General features: G+C 44.3%; 1 protein-coding gene across 1 annotated transcript in view; it reads right to left on the reverse strand.

The window, feature by feature from the left end:
• The window catches only part of LOC136578755 (glutamate decarboxylase 1-like), a 75,152-nt gene extending 66,154 nt beyond the window's left edge, over positions 1 to 8,998 (reverse strand). Inside the window, exon 1 of the mRNA XM_066578923.1 lies at positions 8,870 to 8,998. Coding sequence (XP_066435020.1) covers positions 8,870 to 8,900 — 31 coding nt within the window. The 5' untranslated portion in view covers positions 8,901 to 8,998. The remainder of the gene's footprint in view (positions 1 to 8,869) is intronic.
• Between the last annotated feature and the right edge of the window lie 16,385 nt (positions 8,999 to 25,383).

Genomic DNA, 25,383 nt, shown 5'->3' on the forward strand with positions numbered 1-25,383 from the left:
TCCGCAGCTGAACTCCGTCTGCGGGACCAGGTGAGTATATATATTGTTTTAATTTTTACACATTTCTGGATGAATTGCAGGGAAGGGCTTATATATTTTAAGCCCTTCCTGAAAATTCATTGTGCGATCGCCGGCAGCCCATTGCTTTCAATGGAGCCGGCTGTATTGCCGGCTCCATTGAATTCAATGGGCTAACATCGTTCTGCCGGGACAAGGTGAGTATATTTTTTTTTTACTTTTTGCACATTTCTGGATGAATTTCAGGTAAGGGACTTATATTTTTAAGCCCTTCCCGAAAATTCATCCCGCGCTAGCCGGCAGCCCATTGCTTTCAATGGAGCCGGCTGTATTGCCGGCTCCATTGAATTCAATGGTCAGTGCTCGTTTAATCGAGACGAGCACCGCGTGGTGCTCATCTCGAGTAACGAGCATCTCGAGCACCCTAATACTCGAACGAGCATCAAGCTCGGACGAGTATGCTCGCTCATCTCTAGTGACGACACATTTTTTACTATAGCCTCAGCTTACTACATTAAAAAGCAAGCTAAAATGCTAAAGTGGCCAAGGTGGACCAGATCTGAGAGTGGGAAGGGAATTGCTCCAGTGAAACAGCCGTCATCACTAAATGTAAGCAATTATTTTAAGATTTAAAGCAAGAAGTTACCACTCTAACGTCTTCAAGAAAGCCTTTCACCATCCTAAACACATTGCTTGTCCTTCTAGGCCCAGAGCTCTCTACCAGCACAAATAGTAAGTCTATAAGAATTGTAGGCACATAATAGGTTACACCTCTGGGGTTACCAAGATTAAGAGAACTCATTGACCCATCTTTAAAGTCAATCCAGATCTGAAACCTGTTCTGTCTGATAAACTAAGTGTCACATATAGAAGGGGACTTAGACTAAAAACAAATATTAGACCAGAGTCATTTTCAAGAAGCCACTAGTAATGAAAATTGTTGGCTGAGAACAAAAGTAGAGGGAGGGATGTGGTGCTTTTGTCCTTAGGTCATGAAATCTCATTTTGTTTTGCAATTAGTCATGAGCAATTAGTGAGATAATCGATTTGTGTCAATCTTGGTCTGATTTCATCAAAATCATTGCGAATCGGGCAATTAATTCTGACATCTAATAAAGTCAATGGGAGTAAAAATCGGGTTCACTAATTTTTCCCTCCCCAATACAGCCAAAGCCCCCCAGATTGCATGGGAATACAGCCACACATCTGGGAAACACTCCTCCCCCCCCCCCCCCCCAGAAAAATTGTTCAAAATAGTGTACAGTGGTGTGGGGGTCAATCATTGCATACAGTTGACACTGAAAACAAAAGCCAGCCCACATAGGGTCCCCTAGATCAAAAACTGTGCCAAGGAAGACAGCAGACGTGCTAATGTCATGCCTGAGTACATCCACATGGGAACTAACATACTCTTGGACCATCATGGATAAGTGCTGCCTATGACTGTTAGTCCCACCCTGTGATTTTGCTGTAGGCTGCGACTATACCAAGCTTCTGTTAAACTTCCCCTGCCACCAGTGGTGCGGCTACTGTGACGGTTTCCTGCTAGTCTGACATGAACCACAGAGCTGCGATCCATTGTGAATGCATCCCCACGACCATGGGGAAATGTTGTGCTCAAGCTGCTTAATAGTCTTTCCTGTCATTGCTGCATTGTGAGGTCCATCTCCACAGCTAGAATAAGATTTGTCATTTTGGCCTTGTATCGGGAATCAAAGAGGGAGGCCACCCAGTAATGATTTGATGCCGGCTATGCAACTGTCCTGCAAGAACTGCAACATAAAAGTTGTCATATGCTTCAAAGTGCATAAGGATGATGGGGTCAGGCCCAAGAGTGTGCTCCAGCTGTTCCCACCATCCAAGTAGAATAGCTGGGGTTAGTGATGGATGGAAGGAACATTGCATATCCCCCCTGCCTTGGGACCTATATTTTCCCCCTCTTTCTCCTCTATACTTCTCACATGGGTAGAGAAACATGTTGCCCAAAGCTACCCTCTCTGCGGACTGGGCAGACACTTGGGAGATTGGTATCCCTTCCTCCTCCTCCTGTGACAATACATCATTGTCCCTGAGGTCCTATGGCGTCTGTTCCCGCAGGCAAACAACAGGGATGATCATACTGATTAGTGCATCATCATAACTGACCATTTTGGTCTCTTCCTCATAACAGGCTAAAACCTTGAAAAAGGTGTACTAAGATGTCGAAACGTGCTGCACCTTGTTGTTGACCATCTTGTCTGTCTAGGCTTAAGTCTCTTAGCTGATTCTAAATTTATCAGATTTCTGTGATCTGTAAAAACCATCACCTTATGTTGAGCCCCTTCAAGGAGATGCTGCTACTCCTCGAAGGCCCATTTAATAGCAGACAGCTCTCTGTCACCCATGTCATAATTTTGTTTGGTTGAGGTAAACTACTGTGAAAAGAAAGCACAAGGGTGAAGATTCTTTAACTCACTAGTGCCTTAAGACAGAACTACTCCCACACCGACCTCTGAGGTGTCCACCTCCATCGAACTTTGGCCTCCCTCACACAGGGTGTTTGCAGAAACGCAGCGTTTTTCAGCGCTGCGTTACTGCAGATTCCGCCCCGTTTCAGCAGCGCTGGCATACTTTATGCCAGCGTTTTGGCTGCGTTTTCAGCTTGGCTGAAAGCGCAGCCAAGGATGCTGAAAAGAAAAAAAAAAGCAATACTCACCTAACCGCTGCAGTCCGGGTCACGGCCGCTGATCTCTGCCGCTGATCCGGGCTTCCTCTGCACTCACAAGTCTATTGCCGGAGGCCAGGTGCGAGAACCCCGCCTCCAGCAATAGAGTGCTGTGATTGGTTGTTGGCGCTGGCTCGATGCCCAATCACAGCCCTTCATTGACTTTCTCAGCCAATCAGAGCTTGCCGGCGCTGATTGGCAGGGACAGTCAATGAAGGGCTGTGATTGGGCATCGAGCGCGCCGACAACCAATCACAGCACTCTATTGCTGGAGGCGGGATTCTCAAACCTGGCCTACGGCAATAGACTTGGGAGTGTAGGAGAAGCCCGGATCAGTGGCAGAGACCAGCGGCCGCGACCCAGACCGCAGCGGCTAGGTGAGTATTACTTTCTTTTTTCTCTAGCTAGCTGGGACTGATTTTCGGGGTAGGGCTTCTATTGCAAGCCCTCACCCCGAAAATCGGCGAGCTGATAACTCTGCCAAAAACGCAGCACCAAATGTTGCTGCGTTTTCAGCAGTGCTAAAACCGCTGCCCATTCATTTCAATGGGCGACGCAGGGCTGAAAACGCCCAAAAATAGAACTTGCATTGCTGTCAAAGTGCAGCGTTGGAAGACGCTGCGTTTTCAGCCCTGTGTGAGCAGCCCCATTGAAATGAATGGGAGTGTTGTACAGCGTTTAGAGCTGGGCTGAAAAAGGCAGCGTTAAACGCTGTACAAAACGCCCTGTGTGAGGGAGGCCTTAAATAACCTTTGGAGTGCCTTCAGATTCTCTGGCTGAACCCAGTGCAAAACAGCTCGGAGTTTATCTGGACCCATCTTGAAACCACCCGGGGTTATAACATGCCCCAGAAAAGTAATCTCCTGTACGGCGAAAATACACTTCTCCCATTTAACCCAAGTTAAGGTTTGTTTGCCTCATGCTGCTACCTTACTCCCTGTTAGGGTCAGGTAGCAAGCCGAGAGGCGATCAGCAGGTTCGCACTTTTCAGAGCAGCCTATCTTCTTTCAGGTAGGGACCTTTCCCAGTTGTGAGCAGGGTCAGTTCTCCTATTTGTCTTGTGTGGACACAGCCTTGTGTCTGTTCTGGTCATGGTGTGCATTGTACTGAGGATGAATATGACATAATAAATAGCCTTTACATTTTCTCTGTAGGATTTTGTTTCCTTTTTTCCCTATTGGTCCCATTGAGGTGTTATCAAACCAGTATAGGTCTCTCTTTAAAAATTGCAGAGGTAAAACAACAACCTCTGGGCAGAAGTGGCACTGTGAAGGAGCCTAAGCTGAACTTGCCAGATCAGTTCTCTGGTAAAAGGTCGGAATTCACTAGATTCATAAAATCTTGCAAATTGTACCTTAAATTGCGCCCCATCTTCTTGACTGACGAGTCTCAGAGGATGGGGATTGTTATCTCAAGGTTGCAGGGAGACCCTCAGGTCTGGGCCTTCTCCTTGCCACCCATTTCTGAGGCTTAATCATCCGTGGAAAAGAGAATTTCTGCTTTTGGGGTTGATTTATGATGACCTTGATAGCATATCTCTGGCTGAGAGTAAAGTTAGAGGTTTGTGACAGTGAAAGTCATCCACTGAGTTTTTTTGAGCTGAGTTTCGTGGGCAACCGAGACTCAATGAAATGACCCAGCACTGTGGAGCCAATTCTGTTTTTCATTATGTGATAGGGTTAAAGATCTGATAGCTTTGTTCAGACTTCTAGGGATAGGGTACGAAAACCATGTCATTAGCCATATGGATTAGTCCACACTCTAACTCGTAGAGAATTAGAGTGCAGACTAATGAGCAATTTTTGGCCACATCAATGGCTACCTCCTTGAGGAGGACTTGGATATCGCTCCAAGCACCACAACCAAGTGAGCTGAAAATAAACAGCAACGAGCTATGGGAGGCCTCTGGGGTAAATACTAGCATGCAACTATATGGATACAGATTGTAGCAGACAACCCTCGCACAGTGTCAACCAGCAACCTGCATAGGTGCAGAGCGACCAGTCTCTTTCCGCATCATGATTAACGTACCATGACACCGTTGCAACTGACAAACCATGACAGTACCCCCCTTCTCCCCCGAGAAGGGGCCTCAGGACCCTTAGGACCTGGTCAACTAGGATTCAGTCTATGGATACTTTTAACTAACCAATCCTCATTAACATCACACTAGTTGAGACAGCTGTTACAGTTCATTACTATGACCCAACTAAGTCACACGCTCTGTTTCCAAAAGTGTTAAATCTCTGTTTCTGTAGATGTGAGGTCTCTTGCAATCATTTACATATTAGGTGGATATGTTCAACTGTTCATGCATTGCGGACACAAGTCCTTAATTTACTCAATGCAATTTATTTCAGTCCCTTTCTGCTGGGCGACAGATTTCCTCGCACCAATTTTATGACCGCAAAACTTATTCAACTCATAGCTATGGCCGTGAAAATCCATATTGGTTTCCAAATGGAAATCTGCCTGTTTATTGAGGAAATGAAAATAAAGAGTTTTTTCTTGAAGCGATACGCACTACTTGCATGGACATCAAAGATGTATTTAATGCTTTGTGGCTTCCATGGATCACATCTTGTGCTTCATGACATGATCTACATGTCTTATAATTGTATCAAAGTTAGTCCTCAGCACTCTTCTGGTCTTTTACGTGTCAGACGATTAATTGTTCAAATCCTTAATGGCTGAGACTCTAGGAGTCTTGAGCCAAAAGACTCATACCTATAGTCCACTATCAATAGAGAGTGACAGCATGCTAGGCATATAATTTAGGTATAATTTATTCCTCCATTCGCGACGTTTCGAGCCTCTTGGGGTATTATGCTTAACAAAGACCCCAAGAGGGTTGAAATGTTGCGAATGGAGGAATAAATTATACTTAAATTATATGCCTAGCATGCTGTCACTCACTCTACATGTCTTATCGATATCCTCTTAGGTTGATCAGACACTGATGGTACTATCATAAACAGTTCCTATTTTATTCACTTGCTTCTTGTTTAAGATGCTTATTTTACACGATTTCCTCTAATGCCATGTCAATATATTTTCTCATAAAATATCAATAAAACTTTGGAAACTAAAAACAATACAGAGTATGGCCTTCAGACTGAATGACAATACATTATGGGGCACTTCCTAATTCCCACGGTTGGATTGAACCTAATAGCGCAATGCTCACGGTGCAGAATTCCACCCCGTGAAAGCACCTGTAATCACCCGCGACATGTTCTATTTGCCATGGGCGTACGCACGGACCGCTTCCATTGCAGTCAATGGAAGCCGTCCACGCTATCTTATGCTGTAGCACAGTGGAAGATAGCATGAAAACGCTTCCCTGCCCACCGACGCCCACGTCACATGACACGGCCGGCACATCATGTGACGCTGTGGGTGCGTCATATGATGCTGCCGGCGCGTCATGCGCTGTACTGTGCATGTGCGCTGGCACGGGATGCGGGACGTCGGGCAGCAGATCTGGAGGTGAGTATGGGGTCTCTGGAGGTGCGCCGTGACGGACTCCGCTGCGGAATTCCGCTTGCGAGCCCCTCACAGCCGTGGGCACTGGGCCTTGTACAACGTATTCTTATACACACAAATGTTTATACAAAAATTTTTGAGCCAAACCCAGCAGTAGATCAAGAATAAAAGGAGAAATCATTCCTTTATATTTTCCCATACTTTCTGAAACCACTTGTGCCTTTGGCTCAAAAACCTACAAGGGGAAACACCCTTTTGTGGCTTTTTTCCAGAAAAAAGCCAAGCCAAATATTAGCTGTAGGTCAGTAGGGGGTTATGAAATGCACCAAATCAGTGTTTTTTTGTGGCACATTTACTTACTTTTGTTTCTTTTTGGATTCTCGGTGATTTTCCAAAACACAGGTATGTCTGGGTATGTTTTTTTGTTTTATTTTCCAGGTTCTTTCTCTATAGACTTCTCTATAGAAGGGGGAGGGAAGGGGGAGAACCCCCCCCCCCCAAAATAGGTTTGTAAGCTAATGTCGAATTGGGGTATATAGGACCTATCAGGGTAATTGATTATTAGCACCCAACCTTCTTCTTACATGAAAACTGATTGCTGGATTTGAATCATATGAGCAGTGCAGAAAGACTACATACAGGTAGACAATACATTAGTATGTAAATAATAAGGCCATACACTATAAAAAAAAACAAAGTGACATGTAGTGTGTATATAACAGTACCAAAACAAGTGCAAATAACAGTACCAACTAAGTATTGCCAGATATACCATACACAACTGTCACATAGAGATGAGCGAGTATACTCGGTAAAGGCAATTGCTCGAGCGAGCATTGCCTTTATCGAGTACCTGCCCGCTCGAGATGAAAGGTTCGGGTGCCGGCGCGGGGGAGCGGTGAGTAGCGGCTGTCAGCAGGAGGGAGCGGGGGGGGAGAGAGGGAAAGAGAGATCTCCCCTCTGTTCTGCTCCGCTCTCCCCCGCAGCTCCCTGCCCGCCACCGGCACTAGAACCTTTCGTCTTGAGCGGGCAGGTACTCGATAAAGGCAATGCTTGCTTGAGCAATTGCCTTTAGCGAGTATACTCGCTCATCTCTACTGTCACAGCAATAAACTGCACATATACATAATGTGATTATGCCAAACGTATCTATCAGGGTTTAATGAAGTGTCCTTTTGACCTCTGTCGGGCCAACATACTTCTTTCTATGGCATGAAATAACATAGTATAAAACACTAGTTCATACAGAACTAAACATTTAAAAAAAGTGTACTGCAAGGTATACTTTTAAATGCATACAAAACAGTGCCTGCTAGAGATGCATCCCACCATACACTTGTACAGTCGAACGTGAAAGCAGCCAGCTGGCTATGCAAAGCATCTGTGCAGGTGAATGGGGCTTCTACTACTGCTCCCTTTTCTCAGATTGCAGAGCATTATAATGAGGAACTATCAGTCCACCATCAGGGCTGTTGGTCTTGCTATTCTTTTTTATTTTCATGGCTCTTTAAGTGGGGGGATTATACCTTGGTAGTTCCTGGTATTTTCATTTGAGACTTATATACTTAAAAGGTCTTGTCCCTAGGTCTGTATGCTAGTCTATATGGATGTAAGGTCCATCTACACACACAGATGATCGCTCAAAGTTAATCAGAAACTGACAGTTTTAAGAGATCATTTTGCAATAGCTACTTATAGGCTAATCAGCTTCATTTGCATTTATTTAGAGAACAGTGATGGTCTGTTCTCTAAACACATCACAATTGTTCTTCAGTGGGACAGCAGCTGAAAGATGTTATCAGCGCTGCCTGCGGAGAACTCAGCATAGGGTCCCTCTTATCAGAGACAACGGATTTTAAGCTGAGCTGTACTCAGTGATGGACGAAAAGTGCACGATGGGCAACATTTACAAGCAATGATTATCGCTCAAAAGATGGCTAATTTTGAGTGATAATCATTGTGTATAAAAGGGCCTTTAGTCTATCTAGCAGCAACTGGGTTGCACAATAAGACCTTGATAACAAACAGCCATATGTAGTGAACCTGGAGTTACACTCTATCATTGGAATATCTTGGTTCCTGAAGAATTCCAAAGAAACGTGCTGAACCTTAATAGAACAATATGTTTTACCTTCTATCCTGAAGACTGAATAGCAGAGGATTACAGTACTCCTCAACTACTACTATCGAACAAGAGGATCGCTGTCCAAAGACCCTTACTACTATTTAACATTAGGGTAGATTGATACCCCGTCTTATGATTTTAGATAGGGGATTATTCAATTTGAAATTGGTCCTCTTTCCAATGAGGGATATTATGTATCAATATATATCAATCATCTACACCAAAATATGCTGTGTGAATACAAGTCTGCTAAGTTTAGAATTAAAAACAGAATTTACAGTAGATGCAAAAAAACGGAATACTTAAAACCAAACACCTCAGCAGACGCCAAGCTACGGGGTACATGCATCGTGATGGCATATTACCCCGATATACAATCTGATTCAGCACAAGAGGAAACTCATCTGCTACACCCAAGTACGAGAAAAGTAACAGTCTATCTAATGCAGCTTGATACAATCCTTGCAGGTAGACCACCCCACCTGGATCACACTGAAACAGATGCTTTCTGACAGACATATGCAAACAAGTCTTACGCATCTGATTTGTGGCGGTCCTGAACTCCATTGTTCTGCTCAACCACCTGCTCCTTGCACCGAAAAGATCCGCTTCTCATTAAACCGAGCCACAGAAATCCGAATAGCTAATGATGTGCAGGGCGATCCTGTGTAGCTTACTCTAACCTTCCAGGTGTGACCTCCCACTTGTTACCTGGCTGGGAGGGAGGGCTCTCCTCATCTGCTTTGTGCTTTGATGTCTTCAAGCTACATTGTGATGGATAGATGAAGCGTTGACACAAAACTTCCTCAATAGTAAGATAGTCTTTTATAATACTGGGAGCCCACAGTGACATAAAGTCATGCCTAAATCATAGAATTTACATTGTGACACTTATGGCTCACCCATACAGGCATATGGGGGCTGTGTATTATGCGCATATTTGTCATATGTGTAATACACAGTCTTAATAGCCTATTGATTTATACATATTGCATGTATGAAAAAAAACTGCAGCATGTCCTATTTTGGTGTGTAATATCCCCATTATAGGCTTTAGGAGTAGAAAATATGCAGTAAATACTGTTTAATACGCAGCCCCCCCCCCCATACGCCCGTGTGAGGAAGCCGTAAGGGTTCTTTCACACACGTGGAATTAGTCCGCCAGGATGCGATGGGATTTTCCACAGCAGAATGCACATGCCTAAGGGCTCATGTCCGCGACGGCGTTTTCACCGCTTGTTACGCTTGCGCTGCATGGCCACGTGATACGCGGTAAATGGAGTCAATGAAAGTCAATGGACTTTCTTTGATCCATGCACACTGCGCATCGACATGTACAAGAAATAGAACGCAGCATGCTTTATTTCTCGGCGTACCACTCAGCATGATCCCTATAAGTTGTAAAGGCCGTGTATGAAACGCTGTCCGTACGCAATACAATTTAAAAGAGACTTTACAAGAGAACAGCAGGATTTTACGCATACACCCGTGGACAGGAGGGTGGCTTCAGACGAGCGTTTGCGCAATTGCCCACACTTCAGCGCAATATATTTGAATGACTTTGATTTGTGCACGTATCGGCGCATAGTACTGTACTTTTGCACATGCACAGCCTGCTCCCACGCACGTGCACAACACCGCCATGATTTAAAAGGCTATTTAGGCTGACTTCACAGGGGTGGATTCCAATTGTGGAATCAGTGTTCAGAATCCGCGCTGAGGATTGGCGCCGCTTTGGATACAAATTGCGTATTTTGCAAGAAGAGGAAAAATTGCAGCATGCTCTGACAGTAGCTGACGGCCTCCGTTGAAGTCAATGGAGGCCATCCGAACCCGCAGCCCATACTGAACATTGCGTATGGACTGCGAGTACCTGTGTCATCGCTAAGCAACAGCGTGGGAAATACAAATAGTCAAGAGGAAGAACTGTACCGTGCCTGACTGACGGCGAGCTGCCGCGGTCATCCACGACTGACGGCGAGCTGCCGCGGTCATCCACAATACAGATAATTCAGGTACGAGTCACCAGCCGGCTTCACAGTCCCGCATTAACCTAATGAGTTGCAGAGGTGTTCTCTTTTTCACGGAATTGCGGAGCTTATTGTGCATGTTCCCAAGTTTTGCACATGCATTTGCGCACGTTCCACAGACTTCTATGGGGGCTTTGGTGCGCAAATATGCCAGAAATGCGTGCGCAAAATACAGAAATGAGAAGGAAGTCATTGAAATCAATGGATTCTATTCTCTGCATATTGCGTTGGCAAACTTTGTATGTTCAAATACGTTAGTCTGAAGGAGCCCTAAATGCCGAATTTTGGTGCAGAATTTTCCACAGGGGCAAAAATTCCTCTGCGTCCTGGCGGAATAATTTTACCTACATGAAAGAACCCTAAGGGCGCCTACCCACTACAGTTTGTTTTCACTGCGAAATTCGCAGCAGTTTTTTTTCTGCAGGGGTCTATGGGACTTGTAATGTTAAAATCACAATTGCGCAAAATTGCCATTTACCGCGAAATCGTGATTTTGCGCGATCGCGTTTTTAACATTACAAGTTCCATAGACCCCTGCAGGAAAAAAAAAACGCTGCGAATTTCGCAGTGAAAAAAAACTGTAGTGGGTAGTCACCCTAATAAGGCTTCTTTCTTTCACACACACTTTTGTGGCAGTTTTGGGGGGGTTGTAAAAAAAAGTAGATGAAATTTATATGGGGTGACTTCTGTTTTTGTTCACATTTTTGTTTTCTTCACGCTTTTTTCATACTTTTGTTTTCTATAGAAAAACATTTGGAAAATTGCCAAACACACAGACTCCTGGGTTTAGAAAACATTATGGCTGACCCAAAAAAAGCATAAGTTTAAAAAAAAAAAAAAGGTTCCATATTTACTCCATGACTTGCAACGGACAACTGGCCACTGTGTTTGCTCCCCCCCAAAAAAAGGTGGCAAACACCCACAAGAAAAATGCTGCAGAAAAAGTGACCTCCATGGGTTTTAGAAAAAAAATCTAAAAAAATACTCCACTTTTTAATACAATATGTTTTTTTATTAGAGATGAGCGAACCTACTCGGCCACGCCCCCTTTTCGCCAGAGCACCACGATTTTCGAGTACTTCCGTACTCGGGCAAAAAGATTCGTGGGTGAGTGGGGGGTTGCAGCGGGGAGTGGGGGGGAGAGGGAGAGAGAGAGGGCTCCCCCCTGTTTCCGGCTGCTACCCCTCCGCCACGCCTCCCCCGCCCCCTGGCACCCCCCGAATCTTTTCACCCGAGTTCGGAAGTACTCGAAAATCGCAGTGCTCGATCGAGTAATTACTCGAAACTAGTATATTCGCTCATCTCTAGTTTTTATTTGCTTTTTTCGGTGATGTTTTTAGTGCATTTTGAAGTTGGTGGCTTGTTTTTTAAATGCAGAATGCTCTAGGTGTGGCCTTCTCTTCCATAGACTTTTCCAGGGCTTAAAAAACATGTTTAACATACATTCTAAATAGAAAAGAATGCCACAAAATGCTTGAAAAGAAAAACACTTGAAATTCATGGCATGCTTTATAAGAACAACTAAATGAGGTAAAACTTGTGAGGAAATGTGAATTGGAGACCGGTTACCTGAAGGCATTACAACGACGCTGATGCTGAAGAGGGTGAGCCGGCTGAGCCTCATGACGTTACATCTGAAGCGTATGGAGAGATGTCAGTGGTGTCGTCAGACCCATGAGGGGAAATCTATTTAGGCCACAGCAGATTAAATGCCTGTCTTAATATTGTATCCACCAGGACACAATGTGCCCAGTATATGAAGAGGCGGGTGTTGCCACGCCGCGAGTTAGAATAGCACATTAAAAGTTATGTAAAGCTTAGCTACATCTGGACTAGATGCATCTCGACTCCTCCTCAAGCAGAAATGAAGGCCAGATCCAATCCAGCATACATTTCTGGTCTAATTGACGCCAGAAATTGAAGTAAATTATACATAAATGGGTTGGTCCAGAGTGGCCATGCCCCTTCCTGACAAGCCACACCCTCTATTCAAGAAAGGGGCGTGGACAAAAAAGTCTCAACTTCAGTGCAAACAAGCCTTGTGCTAAGTTTTGCAACTTTTTTTAAAGCCAGAAACTGTTATAAAATCCTTTATGAATGTCCCCTATCAGACTTTGTGACTACCAATTAACACCTCAAAATAGGTTGTACCATCACATAGTCTGTGTTATGCTATCTACAGCAGCGGTGGATCCTCTAATCTCATAATCCAATTTGAGGTGGCTAAACTGCTCACAGGGTATGAGGGATAATGACCATTTCACCTCTGAAACCCCTCCTAGAGGTGTGGATTTAACGGCAGGGAATTTCCAGGTTTGTGGCAACCAGATTAGCATGGAATGGCTGTACTCATAGAAGCGGAGGCAAAGGTATAGTCAACTAGCAGAGATTGGGATGTGAGGTCAACACAGGTACCAGGAGTGAAGTACTTTAAACAAGTCAGAAGCCAGATCTGTAGAACTAGAAGTTTCTGGGGCCTTGTGAAGACCCCCAGGGTTGACATGTATTTCAGCCTATTAAGCTGTGTCTATGGCATGGCTTTACAGAATGTCTGCAGAAATAAAATATACTGCAATATTGTTTAAACACTCTCTAGTTCGGATCTCCTATGGCAGTAGTGGCAAACCTATAGCTCGTAGAGCCCTCCCTACTGGCACGCGCCACCATCAGCCGCTCACCACTTGTGAATATAGGCAGGGTCCGCGGCTCCCCTGCCTGCATTCATTCAGCTGCGCTGCTAGCAGCGCTGATCCCGGCCGTACCGTGATGTCAGTGTGCAGCCGGGATCCTCCTCCCTCCGCTCCCGACATCTCCTCTTAGGTTCCGCGAGAGCAGGGGAAGGAGGCAACTGACAACACACTGACGTCACAGTGGACAAGGAGCAGAGCTTCCACGAGGAGGAGGCGGTAAGTATGTGGGTCTCGAGGGAAGATAGGGAAGGCCGGAGTGTGGGTCACTATTACCCTGGTGCTGCTGTGGGGTGTCACTATTACACTGGGGCAGTTGTGAGATGTCACTATTACACTGGGGGCCGCTGTGAGGTGTCACGATTATACTGGGGGCCACTGTGAGGTGTCACTATTACACTGGGGCCGCTGTAGGGTGCCACTATTATTACTGGGGGCTGCTGTGGGGTGGCACTATTACTACTGGGGGCCGCTGTGGGGTGGCACTATTACTACTGGGGGCCGCTGTGGGGTGTCACTATTACTACTGGGGGCCGCTGTGGGGTGTCACTATTACTACCGGGGGCTGCTGTGGAGTGTCACTATTACTACTGGGGGTCACTATTGGGTTTCATAATTATACTGGGGGCCACTGTGAGGTGTCACTATTATACTGGGGGCCGCTGTGAGGTGTCACTATTACACTGGGGGCTGCTCTGGGGTGTCACTATTACACTGGGGCCGCTGTAGGGTGCCACTATTATTACTGGGGGCTGCTGTGGGGTGGCACTATTACTACTGGGGGCTGCTGTGGGGTGGCACTATTACTACTGGGGGCCGCTGTGGGGTCTCACTATTACTACTGGGGGCCTCTGTGGGGTGTCACTATTACTACCGGGGGCTGCTGTGGAGTGTCACTATTACTACTGGGGGTCACTGTTGGGTTTCATAATTATACTGGGGGCCACTGTGGGGTGTCACTATTATACTGGGGGCCACTGTGGGATGTCACTAATACACTGGGGCTGCTGTGGGGTGTCACTATTATACTGGGGGCCGCTGTTGGGGGGTCACTATTATCACTGGGGGCTGCTATGTGGTGTCACTATTATACTGCCGGCTGCTGTGGGGTGTCACTATTATACTTTGGGGCTGCTGTGGGGTGTCACTATTATACTAGGGGCATTCTGCAGCATTTCCGCATCCAAAAAGCAGTCAAAATCTGCACGCAGTCTATTTTGAAGTGGCCGTGTCCTTTTTAGAACGACGGAGGTAAAATAATACACCATGTTAAGCCCCGCCCTCTGATGTGTTGGCACTTTGCAATAAATTAGTGGGTTTTGGGTTGCAGTTTGGGCACTCGGTCTGTAAAAGGTTTGCCGTCACTGGGCTATGGGAGCAAAAAAAAATGTAAAATAAGATTACATTTTTTTAAATTATTTTTAAATGTAAAAAGTATTAAAAGTATAAAGCCCTGCCCCCACTTTTCCCGGGTCCTTCAGTAAGAGTATATAGCCATGTATCTGATTCTTCAATTCCTTTATAGGCGTTGTGCGCAAAGAAAGTGGTCTTTAAAGCTGGGAACCCATCCAATAAGGTTTATGCATTATCCCATGGTCCCGCGCCGGTGTTAGGTCCAGCAGACTCAGGCATCGTCCTGTCTCCTGAGTCTGCTTCTGTGTCTTCCAGCACTCACAGGGTTACTGTGGCTGGCTTCTCTGTCCAGCCTGTGGGGAGTTGTAATCATCTTCCTATTTAAACTCTCCAGACCTCTTCCACAATGCTTGGTGTTGTCATTTCCTGTATAACTGCATGTAAGCTGCTGGTTCAGTCTTTAGTCTGTATTCAGTTCATTGTGCAACTTAAACCAGTTTACACTGTGTTTCGGTGTGTTCCCAGCTTCTGTTTGCCTGCTGCTGGGTTCTGCTTGTCTGTCTATTCTCTGTATTTGTGATCTCTGCTCGGGTCTGCTCCGGGTTTCCAATTTATGTTCACTCCTGCATATTTGCGTGGCTCGGTGCAATGACCCGGGATTCCCATCATCCCCAGGTAGGTAGGGACATCTAGGAGTCAGGGTCAGGAAAGGCGGCCTGGACCTGTCCACCTTCAGGAGTACCTCCAGGACAGGGACACTTCATCCATCTGATTCCAGGGTAAGGCCCATTTTCATTATTGTACTGAGTTCCCGCACTCTGTTCTGCCTTCCCCTTGGTGTCGGCTATCTCTTCTGCCAGGTGGTTTAATTTGGCAGGAAAACTCTGGATCCACAAACCATATGTAACACCTGGCTTCCAAGGTTAAAGAGAAAAACTACTAAACTATTTCATGGTGGTACTACTCCCTGATTGATACTCATCATGTGTTTCCTGGCATATTGCATAGCTGCTAGGAATGCGATTGGGAGAAAGGTACGATGTTACATATCTGCTGGGGGGTGTCAAACCATTAAAGGGGTTGTCCCGCGGCAGCAAGTGGGTCTATACACTTCTGTATGGCCATATTAATGCACTTTGTAATGTACATTGTGCATTAATTATGAGCCATACAGAAGTTATCAAAAGTTTTATACTTACCTGTTCCGTTGCTGGCGTCCTCGTCTCCATGGTTGCCGTCTAATTTTCGCCGTCTAATGGCCAAATTAGACGCGCTTGCGCAGTCCGGGTCTTCTGCTGTCTTCAATGGGGCCGCTCGTGCAGAATGCCGGCTCCGTGTAGCTCCGCCCCGTCACGTGCCGATTCCAGCCAATCAGGAGGCTGGAATCGGCAATGGACCGCACAGAAGCCCTGCGGTCCACAGAGAGAGAGGATCCCGGCGGCCATCTTCAGCAGGTGAGTATGAAGACGCCGGACCGCCGGGATTCGGGTAAGTACTACCCGGTTTGTTTTTTTAACCCCTGCATCGGGGTTGTCTCGCGCCGAACGGGGGGGGGGGGGGGGGTTAAAAAAAAAAAAAAAAACGTTTCGGCGCGGGACAACCCCTTTAAGCTTTTTTAGCCTTTAATGCAGCATACCCTGGTAAACAACTTGAAAATTCCCCACAGGTAATATTGCTTTCCATGATTCCTGGTTCACTCAGGTCAAAGCGGGCATTCTAAGACACTTGCTGGCTGCTTCCAGAATGGTAATACCACGGCACTGGCTGTCTACTGTAGTGCCCTCTCTCTGTGAGTGGGTCTCAGAGCTACTCCCCCATGAGAATGGAAGAGATGATAGTCAATATACCCATTAGCGCCCAGATGAATTTAATTCGGTTTAGATTCCCTGGATGTCATTCATGGACATTCTGGAATTTACTGGCTTACTTAGTTTTTTCTTTTATCTGTCTTCTCTCTTCTTTTGCTCTGTCTTCTTTCTTGCTACATTATCTTCTTAAAGTGTTTGCCAAGCTAGTAAGATCTCAGGACAACCCCATCCTCATGCAGTTCCTGCTCTGTCCTGCACTGATGTGTGGTCTTCTGCTCTAGTCTCTGTTTACAGCTGCAGTCCTGCCCAGTTTACAGGAAATCAAAGAGGCTGCAGCCAATAACAGAGCTTAGCAACCCCGCTACCTCTCCCTGCCCCGATCACCTAGATTGACAAGTCTCTCACTATACACAAGAAGGGAGAGAGCTGTTAATCTTGGTGATCTGAAACACGTGCTTCAGTACTTATTTAAATTTAATATCTGAATATACCGTATATACTCGAGTATAAGCAGAGTTTTTCAGCACCAAAAAAATTGTGCTGAAAAAGCCCCCCTCGGCTAATACTAAGTTATGTCATTCTGAATGGCTGTGATTGGTTTATCAAGCGCCAGCTGTGATTGGCCGGCGCACGATCCAATAACAGCGCTGATGGCGGGGATTTTAAAAGCAAGCGAGGGAGAAGACTGCAGCAGCAGGCCGCACTGCCAGGGAGAGCATCGCGCTGTGGACACAGAGGATTTATTTATTTTTTTCACCTACTATATATATTTTTTGTGGTAAAACTTATTGACTCGGCTTATACTCGGGTCGGCTAATACTCGAGTATATACTGTAATTGCACAACTGTTGCTTATATTAGCCGCATAAAAATAAGGTTCTTAGCACACATCACGATCAAAACATTCAGGCCTATCTGCCACGTCCAAGTAAAACTTCTAGGCCTTGCTTGAATGCAGGATTGTGCAATGATGGACTGAGAGGTCCTGGTCTTGGTGAAAGTTCATGTTTTCTTACCCATTTGTCCCTAGTAGGAATAAACGAGATGCCATCAGCACAATCCTGAGCACTGATATAGTGGGGCAATTTGATGCACAGTCACCATGAACCAGAATCTCAAGGTACAATATTTAGAGCAAAGACAAGATGTGACAGCATATTGGTGCAAAACTAGAAGGCGGCTTTATTCCTCCATAAGCCAAAAGACAGCAATGTTTCAACCAAACAGTATTGGTTTGGTTGAAACGTTGCTGTCTTTTGGCTTATGGAGGAATTAAGACTTTTTCTACTTTTGCACCAATTTGCTGTCACGTCTTTTCTCTATTTTGCTCTAAAGTAGCCTAATGGCACACGTATGGGAACAGTTTGGAATAGGTACAAAAAAACGGGGGGGCTATATTCATCTATATTAACGTTCATCCATCCCAACCAAGACAAATACTTAAAGGGGTTGTCTCGCGAAATCAAGTGGGGTTATACACTTCTGTATGGCCATATTAATGCACTTTGTGATATACATCATGCATTAAATATGAGCCATACAGAAGTTATTCCACTTACCTGCTCCGTTGCTAGCGTCCCCGTCGCCATGGTTCCGTCTAATTTCGGTGTCTTCTTGCTTTTTTAGACGCGCTTGCGCTGTGCGGTCTTCTCCCTTCGGCTGGTCTCGGAAGCATCGGCGTTGTGGCTCCGCCCCCTTGTATGCGTCATCGCGTAGCTCCGCCCATGACGTGTGCCGGTTCCAGTCTCCTGATTGGCTGGAATCGGCATGTGACGGGGCGGAGCTACGCGATGACGCTTACAAGGGGGCGGAGCCAAAACGACAATGCTTCCGAGACCAGCCGAAGGGAGAAGACCGCACAGCGCAAGTGCGTCTAAAAAAGCAAGAAGACACCGAAATTAGACGGAACCATGGCGACGGGGACGCTAGCAACGGAGCAGGTAAGTGAATAACTTCTGTATGGCTCATATTTAATGCACGATGTATATCACAAAGTGCATTAATATGGCCATACAAAAGTGTATAACCCCACTTGATTTCGCGAGACAACCCCTTTAATTCTATATTTTTGGAGCTTTGCTAGGGTTTTCTTCTGCAATGGCAAATAATTAAGAGTATATAGCAAATCTAATTGGGCGGAGCACTGGCCACCAAGATGTGATGCTCTCATCTTGCCATTTGAACGCGAAGTTACAGAGGATAGAACAAAGCTGGTCTGGCGACAAATATTCAAGGATTCAATTTAAGGCCCATTTACGGAATGATTTTCACACAAAATTCATTCAAATGGATGAAAATGAGCGATAGTCATTACATGTAAACGCGGGCATCAAGCACTTTTCATTTGAACGATCTTAAGGTGAATCAAAAATCCATCATTCAGCTCTCAATAAGACTGCAGGCTGTTATCTCCACAGGAGCCGACAGATAACAATGTAATCTGCCGCCAGCCTTGAGTAGAACAATACAGCTGTGTGTGTGAATAAACACACCCTGGGCTCTGCAAACAGCTCCTGGAGGTCCTTTTACGTGCAAATGAAAATGATAGTGTTAATAGTCATTAACACTATATGCAAATAGATTGCAAAATTTTTCAATCATTTGAAAGATTATCTTTGCGTGTAAAAGGGCCTTTAGTCAAGTTAGCTTTAAATTTCCTAAGACGGCCAAATCTGTCAAACTCATGCAAGACCAAGAGAAAGTATGTGGGGGAAAAAAAAGTATAGTAACAGGTCATCTGCATACAAGGCCAGTTTGTGGTGATCATTTCCAACATGGATATTTTAAATATTAGGATTACTGCAAAGGGCTACCACCAAGTGCTCCATGGTGAGAATATACAGCAAGGGAGACAAAGGACATCCTTGGCGTGTGCTATTTGTGATGATAAAAGAATCTGAACAATGATGACTGACTCGCACTCCAGCCAATTGACAGGAATAGAGAGCCAGAATTATTTATCCTGCATAATGAACACCGTAGGGAAAAATTTTACACGGGAGGAGATTTAGGCCTCATGTCCCTGGCATGCACGGATTTTGCATGCAGATTTCGATAGTGGATGCACTTCGAGTCATCGTTAAATTGTTTTTTTTTTGTTCTTTTTTAATTGCTCGCAGGAGATCGTGGATGCGCTTCCATAGAGATGAATGGAGCCCATCTGCGTGTCAACGGCGGTAAAATGCAACATGCTGCGATTTATTTTCCGTGTGTGCCATGCGCAAATCAAATAAAATCAAATCTGCAGGTGTTAAATTAAGTGTGGATGCCCCATGCTACTCTATGGGCTGCTTGAACTGCGGATCATCTGCGCGGGTGCCCTATGAGGATTCCGCATTTCAATTTTGCCCGTGGACATAAGGCCTTATGAAACTATCAAAGCAAAAACAGTCTTAGTTGCCCAGAGCAACCAATCGCAGAGCAGCTTTCATTTTGTATTCTGCTCTGAAACTATGGGCAACTAAGACCTTTTTTTTTTTTTTTTTTAGAAGATGTCATTTTTGGTGCAACATGAATAACGTAAAAACAACTTCAAATGAAGAATGTCCCAAGCGGTTGTTTTTTGTTTTTTTTTTCAATTTTCCCAATTAAAAAAAAAAAATTTAAAAGCTTTTCAACTCATTATATGGTACATTAAATCGTACATTAAAAAGAATGCAGCTTATCCCGCAAAAAAGCAAACCTCCATACGGCTCTGTTGAGTTATGGCTCTTGAAAAGCAGAGATGAAACAACAAAGGAAAATTAAAACAATTGCCAGTTGTTAAAGGGTTAAAGTGACAGCCTGAGGGTGCCTACCCACTACCGCTACGTTTTCACTGCGAAATTTGCAGCGTTTTCTTTCTCCAGGTGTCTATGGGACTTGTTAATGTTAAAATCGCAACACGGCAAATCGCAATTTACCGCAAAATTGAAAATTTGCCGCGTCGCAATTTTAATATTAATAAGTCCCATAGACACCTGGAGAAAAAAAACGCTGCAAATTTCGCAGTGAAAAAGAACTGTAGTGGGCAGTCACCCTGAAAGTTGCAGTGGAATCTCACTTATTCATGAAAGCCATCAATCAGCAGCCGGAGGGATGGGAGAGCCTTCATGACTACCTCTGGCATCTGGTGAATAATCAAATTGTGAGATAACGAGACACTGCTGAAGCCAAGATCTCCGACTACTTCATGATGTCAGTAAACATGGTAACAAGTTGCCATTAAGACAGTTTAACCCCTGCCCGCAAAAAGATGTACAATTACATTTAGAGGATAGCCGGGCATCGAAGCTGCGCTTGCGCCATCCTCAGCGGGTGCTGACAGCAGTATACAGGTGACACCCTGCTACAATGGCCCTCTGTCTAACCACCCTGATGTCACAATCAATAGTGACTGCCACATCTGAGTGGTTAGGTAGGGAGGGGGCATCCAAAAGTTTGCTATTGGATCCAGCCTTTTCTCGTTATGCCCCTGATCACCAATACTTTTAAAAATGGTTGTGGGTAATGGTCCTTAACCCTCTATTGGCCAAGGGTCACTGATGCTCCAATGCCCAGCTCACATTCTGCAGTTCTGGCCATTCCTAGTTTCGAAAAAATGATCCCTTTTCAATATTTTTTTTACATTGATACGGCCGTGTGAGGGCTTGTTTTTTTGGCAGGGCAACCTGTAGTATTCATTGGTACAATTTTGGGGTTCATACAACTATCTCTTTTTATTCCATTTTTTTCTTGGAGACAGGGTGACCAAAAAAAGCACAATTCTGGTATTGCATATTGTTTTCCTGAGGTGTTCACCATGTGGGATTAATAACAAAAAAAAATTAAGAGCTTTATATTTTTCAGTACGCCGAATCCAAAAATGACCTCTGTTTTGTCATAGTACATCCTGTTTCCTGCCAATTCAGTTATCTATGTTTAATAAGGCAATACCTCAAAATAAATAAAAATAGACTTATAAAATTAAATTTTTAATTACAAATTTTACATGAAAATCATTTTTGAACGGAAAGGAGCCACTAAAACACAGTAAAATCGTTTCTTCTTCCCTGTGAGGCTCCTCTTCGTACATTTACGCCTGTGAGTAGCATCTGTTGCTCTGAAGCATCCAACAGTAGTCCGCCATCATTGTAATGCTCCATTTTCCCTGGTATCTTCTTTCCATCTCTTTAATGTCCTGGTGAAATCGTTCACCTTGTTCTTCACTCACAGCTCCCACATTTTCAGAAAAGTAGTCAAGGTGGGATTGGAGGAAATGCTCTTTCAAACTCATCAGGCAACCTAAAGCTTGAAATGCTTCAGCATTAGCCGACGATCTTTTGGTAATCAGGATCTTTCTTATTGCCTATAGATTTCTCTACAGCCTCTTAAAAATCCAACAAACCCTTCTTTTTGAGAATCCATCATTGTATTGACAAACTCTTGATCAGCTATAAGCCTTCTAATGTCTGGTCCGATGAACACACCTTCCTTCAATTTTTCCTCCAAGAGGCCTGGAAACTTGGTGACCAAATATTTAAAACATTCTCCATCCCTTGGGAGTGATTTCATGAATTGCTTCATCAATCCCAATTTTATATGGAGAGGTGGTAGAAGAACTTTATGTGGAGGTACCAAGGTTTCTCGAACGACATTCCTTTGACTGGCTGTGAGCACCCTCGGCTGCCAACTCTTCTTGGTTCAGTGATTTTGTTGGTCTCAACTGTCCCATAGACACAGAAAACAAGGGTATTTGGTATATCCAGCTTGTTGCCCGAGCAGCATGCACAAGACCTTTAAATCCCCACACACTTGCCAACCGTGATCTTCATGTTTAAGTTTACAAAGAACCAATTCCAAGTTCTCGTAGGTTTTCTTCAAGTGTACGGAATGACCTACTGGGATGGAAGCGTAAAAACCGCCATTTTGGAGCAAAACTGCTTTTTGAAGAATCTATGAAAAGACGCCATTGCGTTGAATGATATTGGAATTTGAATTGACCCATCAAACCTTCAACATCGATGCAATAAACCAACTTGTCTTCCTGGGCAAAGTAAGGAACAAATTCCTTTTCACGATGTTTGAATCATGGAAAAGACACTCCTGGCAATAATACATTCCTGCTTTTGAGCCTTGAACTGAGTAACTCAGCGGCATCTTTGGGAAGATTCAAGTCTCTTACCAAATCATTCATCTCCTCCTGGGGAAAAAAAATTTGGTCTTGTATGATCTTCAAAGTCAGAACTTGATTTGTCATCTGGTTCAGGTATGACTCCATCTTCATCTGAGCTAGGTATCTCTTCCAAGGTAGCAGGGGGCTTGGGTACTGGTATATCTGTGCCATGGGGGATGGGACAAATTGCTAAATGAAGATTGGGGTATGAAATGGAATGCTTCCATTTGGAATTATACCCTTTCACATCGCAATAACAAAAGTAACAGTCATCACTATGGTTCTTTTGCTCTCGCCATACCATTGGAATCCCATAATGGAAAGCTTTTTTTCTTACCCTTGAACCAGTTGCGGAGGTCCTCAAAACACCGCTTGTACACTTTATGAGGCGCCCAAACTTTATCTTGATCTCCAAGTTTTAGTCTGAAGTATGCAAAGTATACTTTTTTCACAAAGTCTGTAATATTCAGCTGTTACTTCAACACTGTATATTCACCACAAATGAAACAGAAACTGTCAGGCGAATTTATACACTTCCACGGAGCCATAACACTAACTTGGGGAAACACGATTTAAGAATGAAGAGCCAACATGAAGGGATTGTGGGAGTTACTCCCTCTCTGTTTGTCAGCGGACACAGCAGCAGAGAGCCGGAGTCACTGTCAGCAGACACTGAGCAGGTGAGCGAGCTGTCTGCGGCTACAGCAGCAGAGAGCCGGCGTCAATGGCAGTGGAGGCAGACCCTGAGCGGGGAAGTGATCTGACAGCAGCCACAGCAGCAGAGAGCAGGTTTCTAGGACAGAGCTGAGAGGCGGCACAGCGGCACAGACACATCTGTGGAAAGAGCTGTGAGGGAGCAAATGGCCAGGGGAGATGCTCTGCAGCTTCGTAAGTTACAGCACAAGGGCTTCACCAGGGGAGATGGGAGGACACAGCCTCACAGCAGGGGGATTCCTAGAACGGCTGCAGTATCGCAATGTCAGCGCAGGTGCCGCCTAGTGGTTCGCCATAAGGAGAAGGAAGGGGGATGGCTCCTCCAGGGAGTGTGATTGCTTCGGCGTGCTAGGACTTTGCTCATGGCAGCCAATCAGCTCCTGGAGGTGTCACCACCCTGTCAAGCACCCTGTATCTTGTCTCCACCCATACTTCCAGTGGTGTCAAGATACAATAGTACCAAAGGTGAGAACTAAGGAAAAAAGTTGAATCAAGCCTGTACATGTCAGAGCCGGCGCGGTCAGCTTGCAACATGTTGATGCTGGTTTCTATTAGCTTACTCTGGAAGTTCTTTTCTTTGAAAGCTGTGTTTTTTGGCATTGTATATCTTAAATGCACTGATGTGATTTAATAGTAATTTTACTTTAAATTTAGTTAAAAACCCTAAGAAAAAAATTTGAGAAAAATTTGCTGAATTTGAAGAGAATTTTGCGGTAAATCCTGACGTCTAGGATTTTTTTTTTGTTTTCAGCAAACCAAAATACATGGAAATTAGTTGAAAATAATAAAACAGCTTTTTAGTCACAGATCTGTGTAATGGGATACTTTAATAAACTAGATGTTTACGGATGCAGTGATTCCAGTTTTTACTTTTTAATTTTTTGATGCAACATTTGGGAGGTTTTTTAAACTTTAATAAGTTTATTTATTTTTTGTAGTCATAAGAGTATTTTAGTTATTTGCATTTTTTTTAGTCCGCATAGAGGACTTAAACTTGTGGTCATTTGATTACACAGGTCTGCGATGAAAAAATTGTAGCATATTTAATTAGTGGGTTTAACAGTATTTTTTGTGCTGATTATGGTAAAAATAGTGAAAAAATTCCATCACCCCTAGATAAGTCACAAATTTCACCTGAAATGTTCTTATTTTCAGGGTTTTTCAGGTTCGGTACGGGTACGACAACGACTCTAAACTGTCTGCTAGGCGTGACCTTGACTGCAGTCAGTGACTCAGTGTGGAGCCAGCCACTGTGGTGTACGCATCAAACAGTTTTGTGATACGGTATTTAGAAGAAATGGCTACTAGAAGATGTGTCAACTCTCCTAACTGTTTCTGTTATATTTGTGGGTCTTATACCGTCAAGAAGCAACAAAGGAACATTTCTAATTTTGTTCAGAAGGTGTATTTTGCATACTTTGGTATGAAATTAGGGGGACCAAGATAAATCTTGGGCTCCCCATATAGTGTGTTCTGTGTGTGTTGAAGAACTGAGACAATGGTTTCAAGGTAAGAAGAAATCATTTCGTTTTGGAGTACCCATGGTTTGGAGAGAGCCTAAAAATCACAGGGATGACTGTTATTTTTGTTCTTGTTCAGTGCAAGGTTTCAATTTAAAAAACAGGAAGGACATTTCATACCCAACCAACATACGTTCGGCTATTCGCCCTGTTCCTCATGGACCTGACTTGCCTATTCCTTCACCTCCGGATACCCTGGACAATATTTTAGACGATTTAGACCAAATGTCACATAGTAGCAGCGATAATGATGACAGCTATGATCCAGGTACCAATGACCCTGAACTTTTCTCTCAATCAGACTTGAACGATTTAGTACAAGATCTGGGCCTACCAAAGGATTCAGCGGAAGTGTTAGGGTCTAGACTTAAAGAAAGACATATGTTAGCCTCCGGTGTTTCATTTTCATGGTACCGACTTAGAGAAAAGGAATTTGTCCCTTTTTTTACACAAGAAGGTGAACTAGTTTTCTGCAACAATGTACCTGGAATCATGGAAATGTTCAACATAACGTATGACCCAGAGAAATGGAGACTCTTCATAGATTCGTCAAAAAGGAGTTTGAAAGCCGTACTTCTTCACAATGGTAACCAATATGCTTCTGTGCCTGTTGGACACTCAGTCCATTTGAAAGAATGCTATGAAAATCTAGGGTTTGTTCTTAATAAGCTCAGCTATTCTGACCATAAATGGACCATTTGTGGGGATTTGAAAGTTATTTCTATGTTACTAGGTCAACAAAGTGGTTACACAAAGTTTCCATGTTTCCTCTGTGAATGGGATAGCCGTGACAGGAAACAGCACT

Source organism: Eleutherodactylus coqui, chromosome 9 (genome assembly GCF_035609145.1).
Source record: "Eleutherodactylus coqui strain aEleCoq1 chromosome 9, aEleCoq1.hap1, whole genome shotgun sequence".
NCBI lineage: Eukaryota > Metazoa > Chordata > Amphibia > Anura > Eleutherodactylidae > Eleutherodactylus > Eleutherodactylus coqui.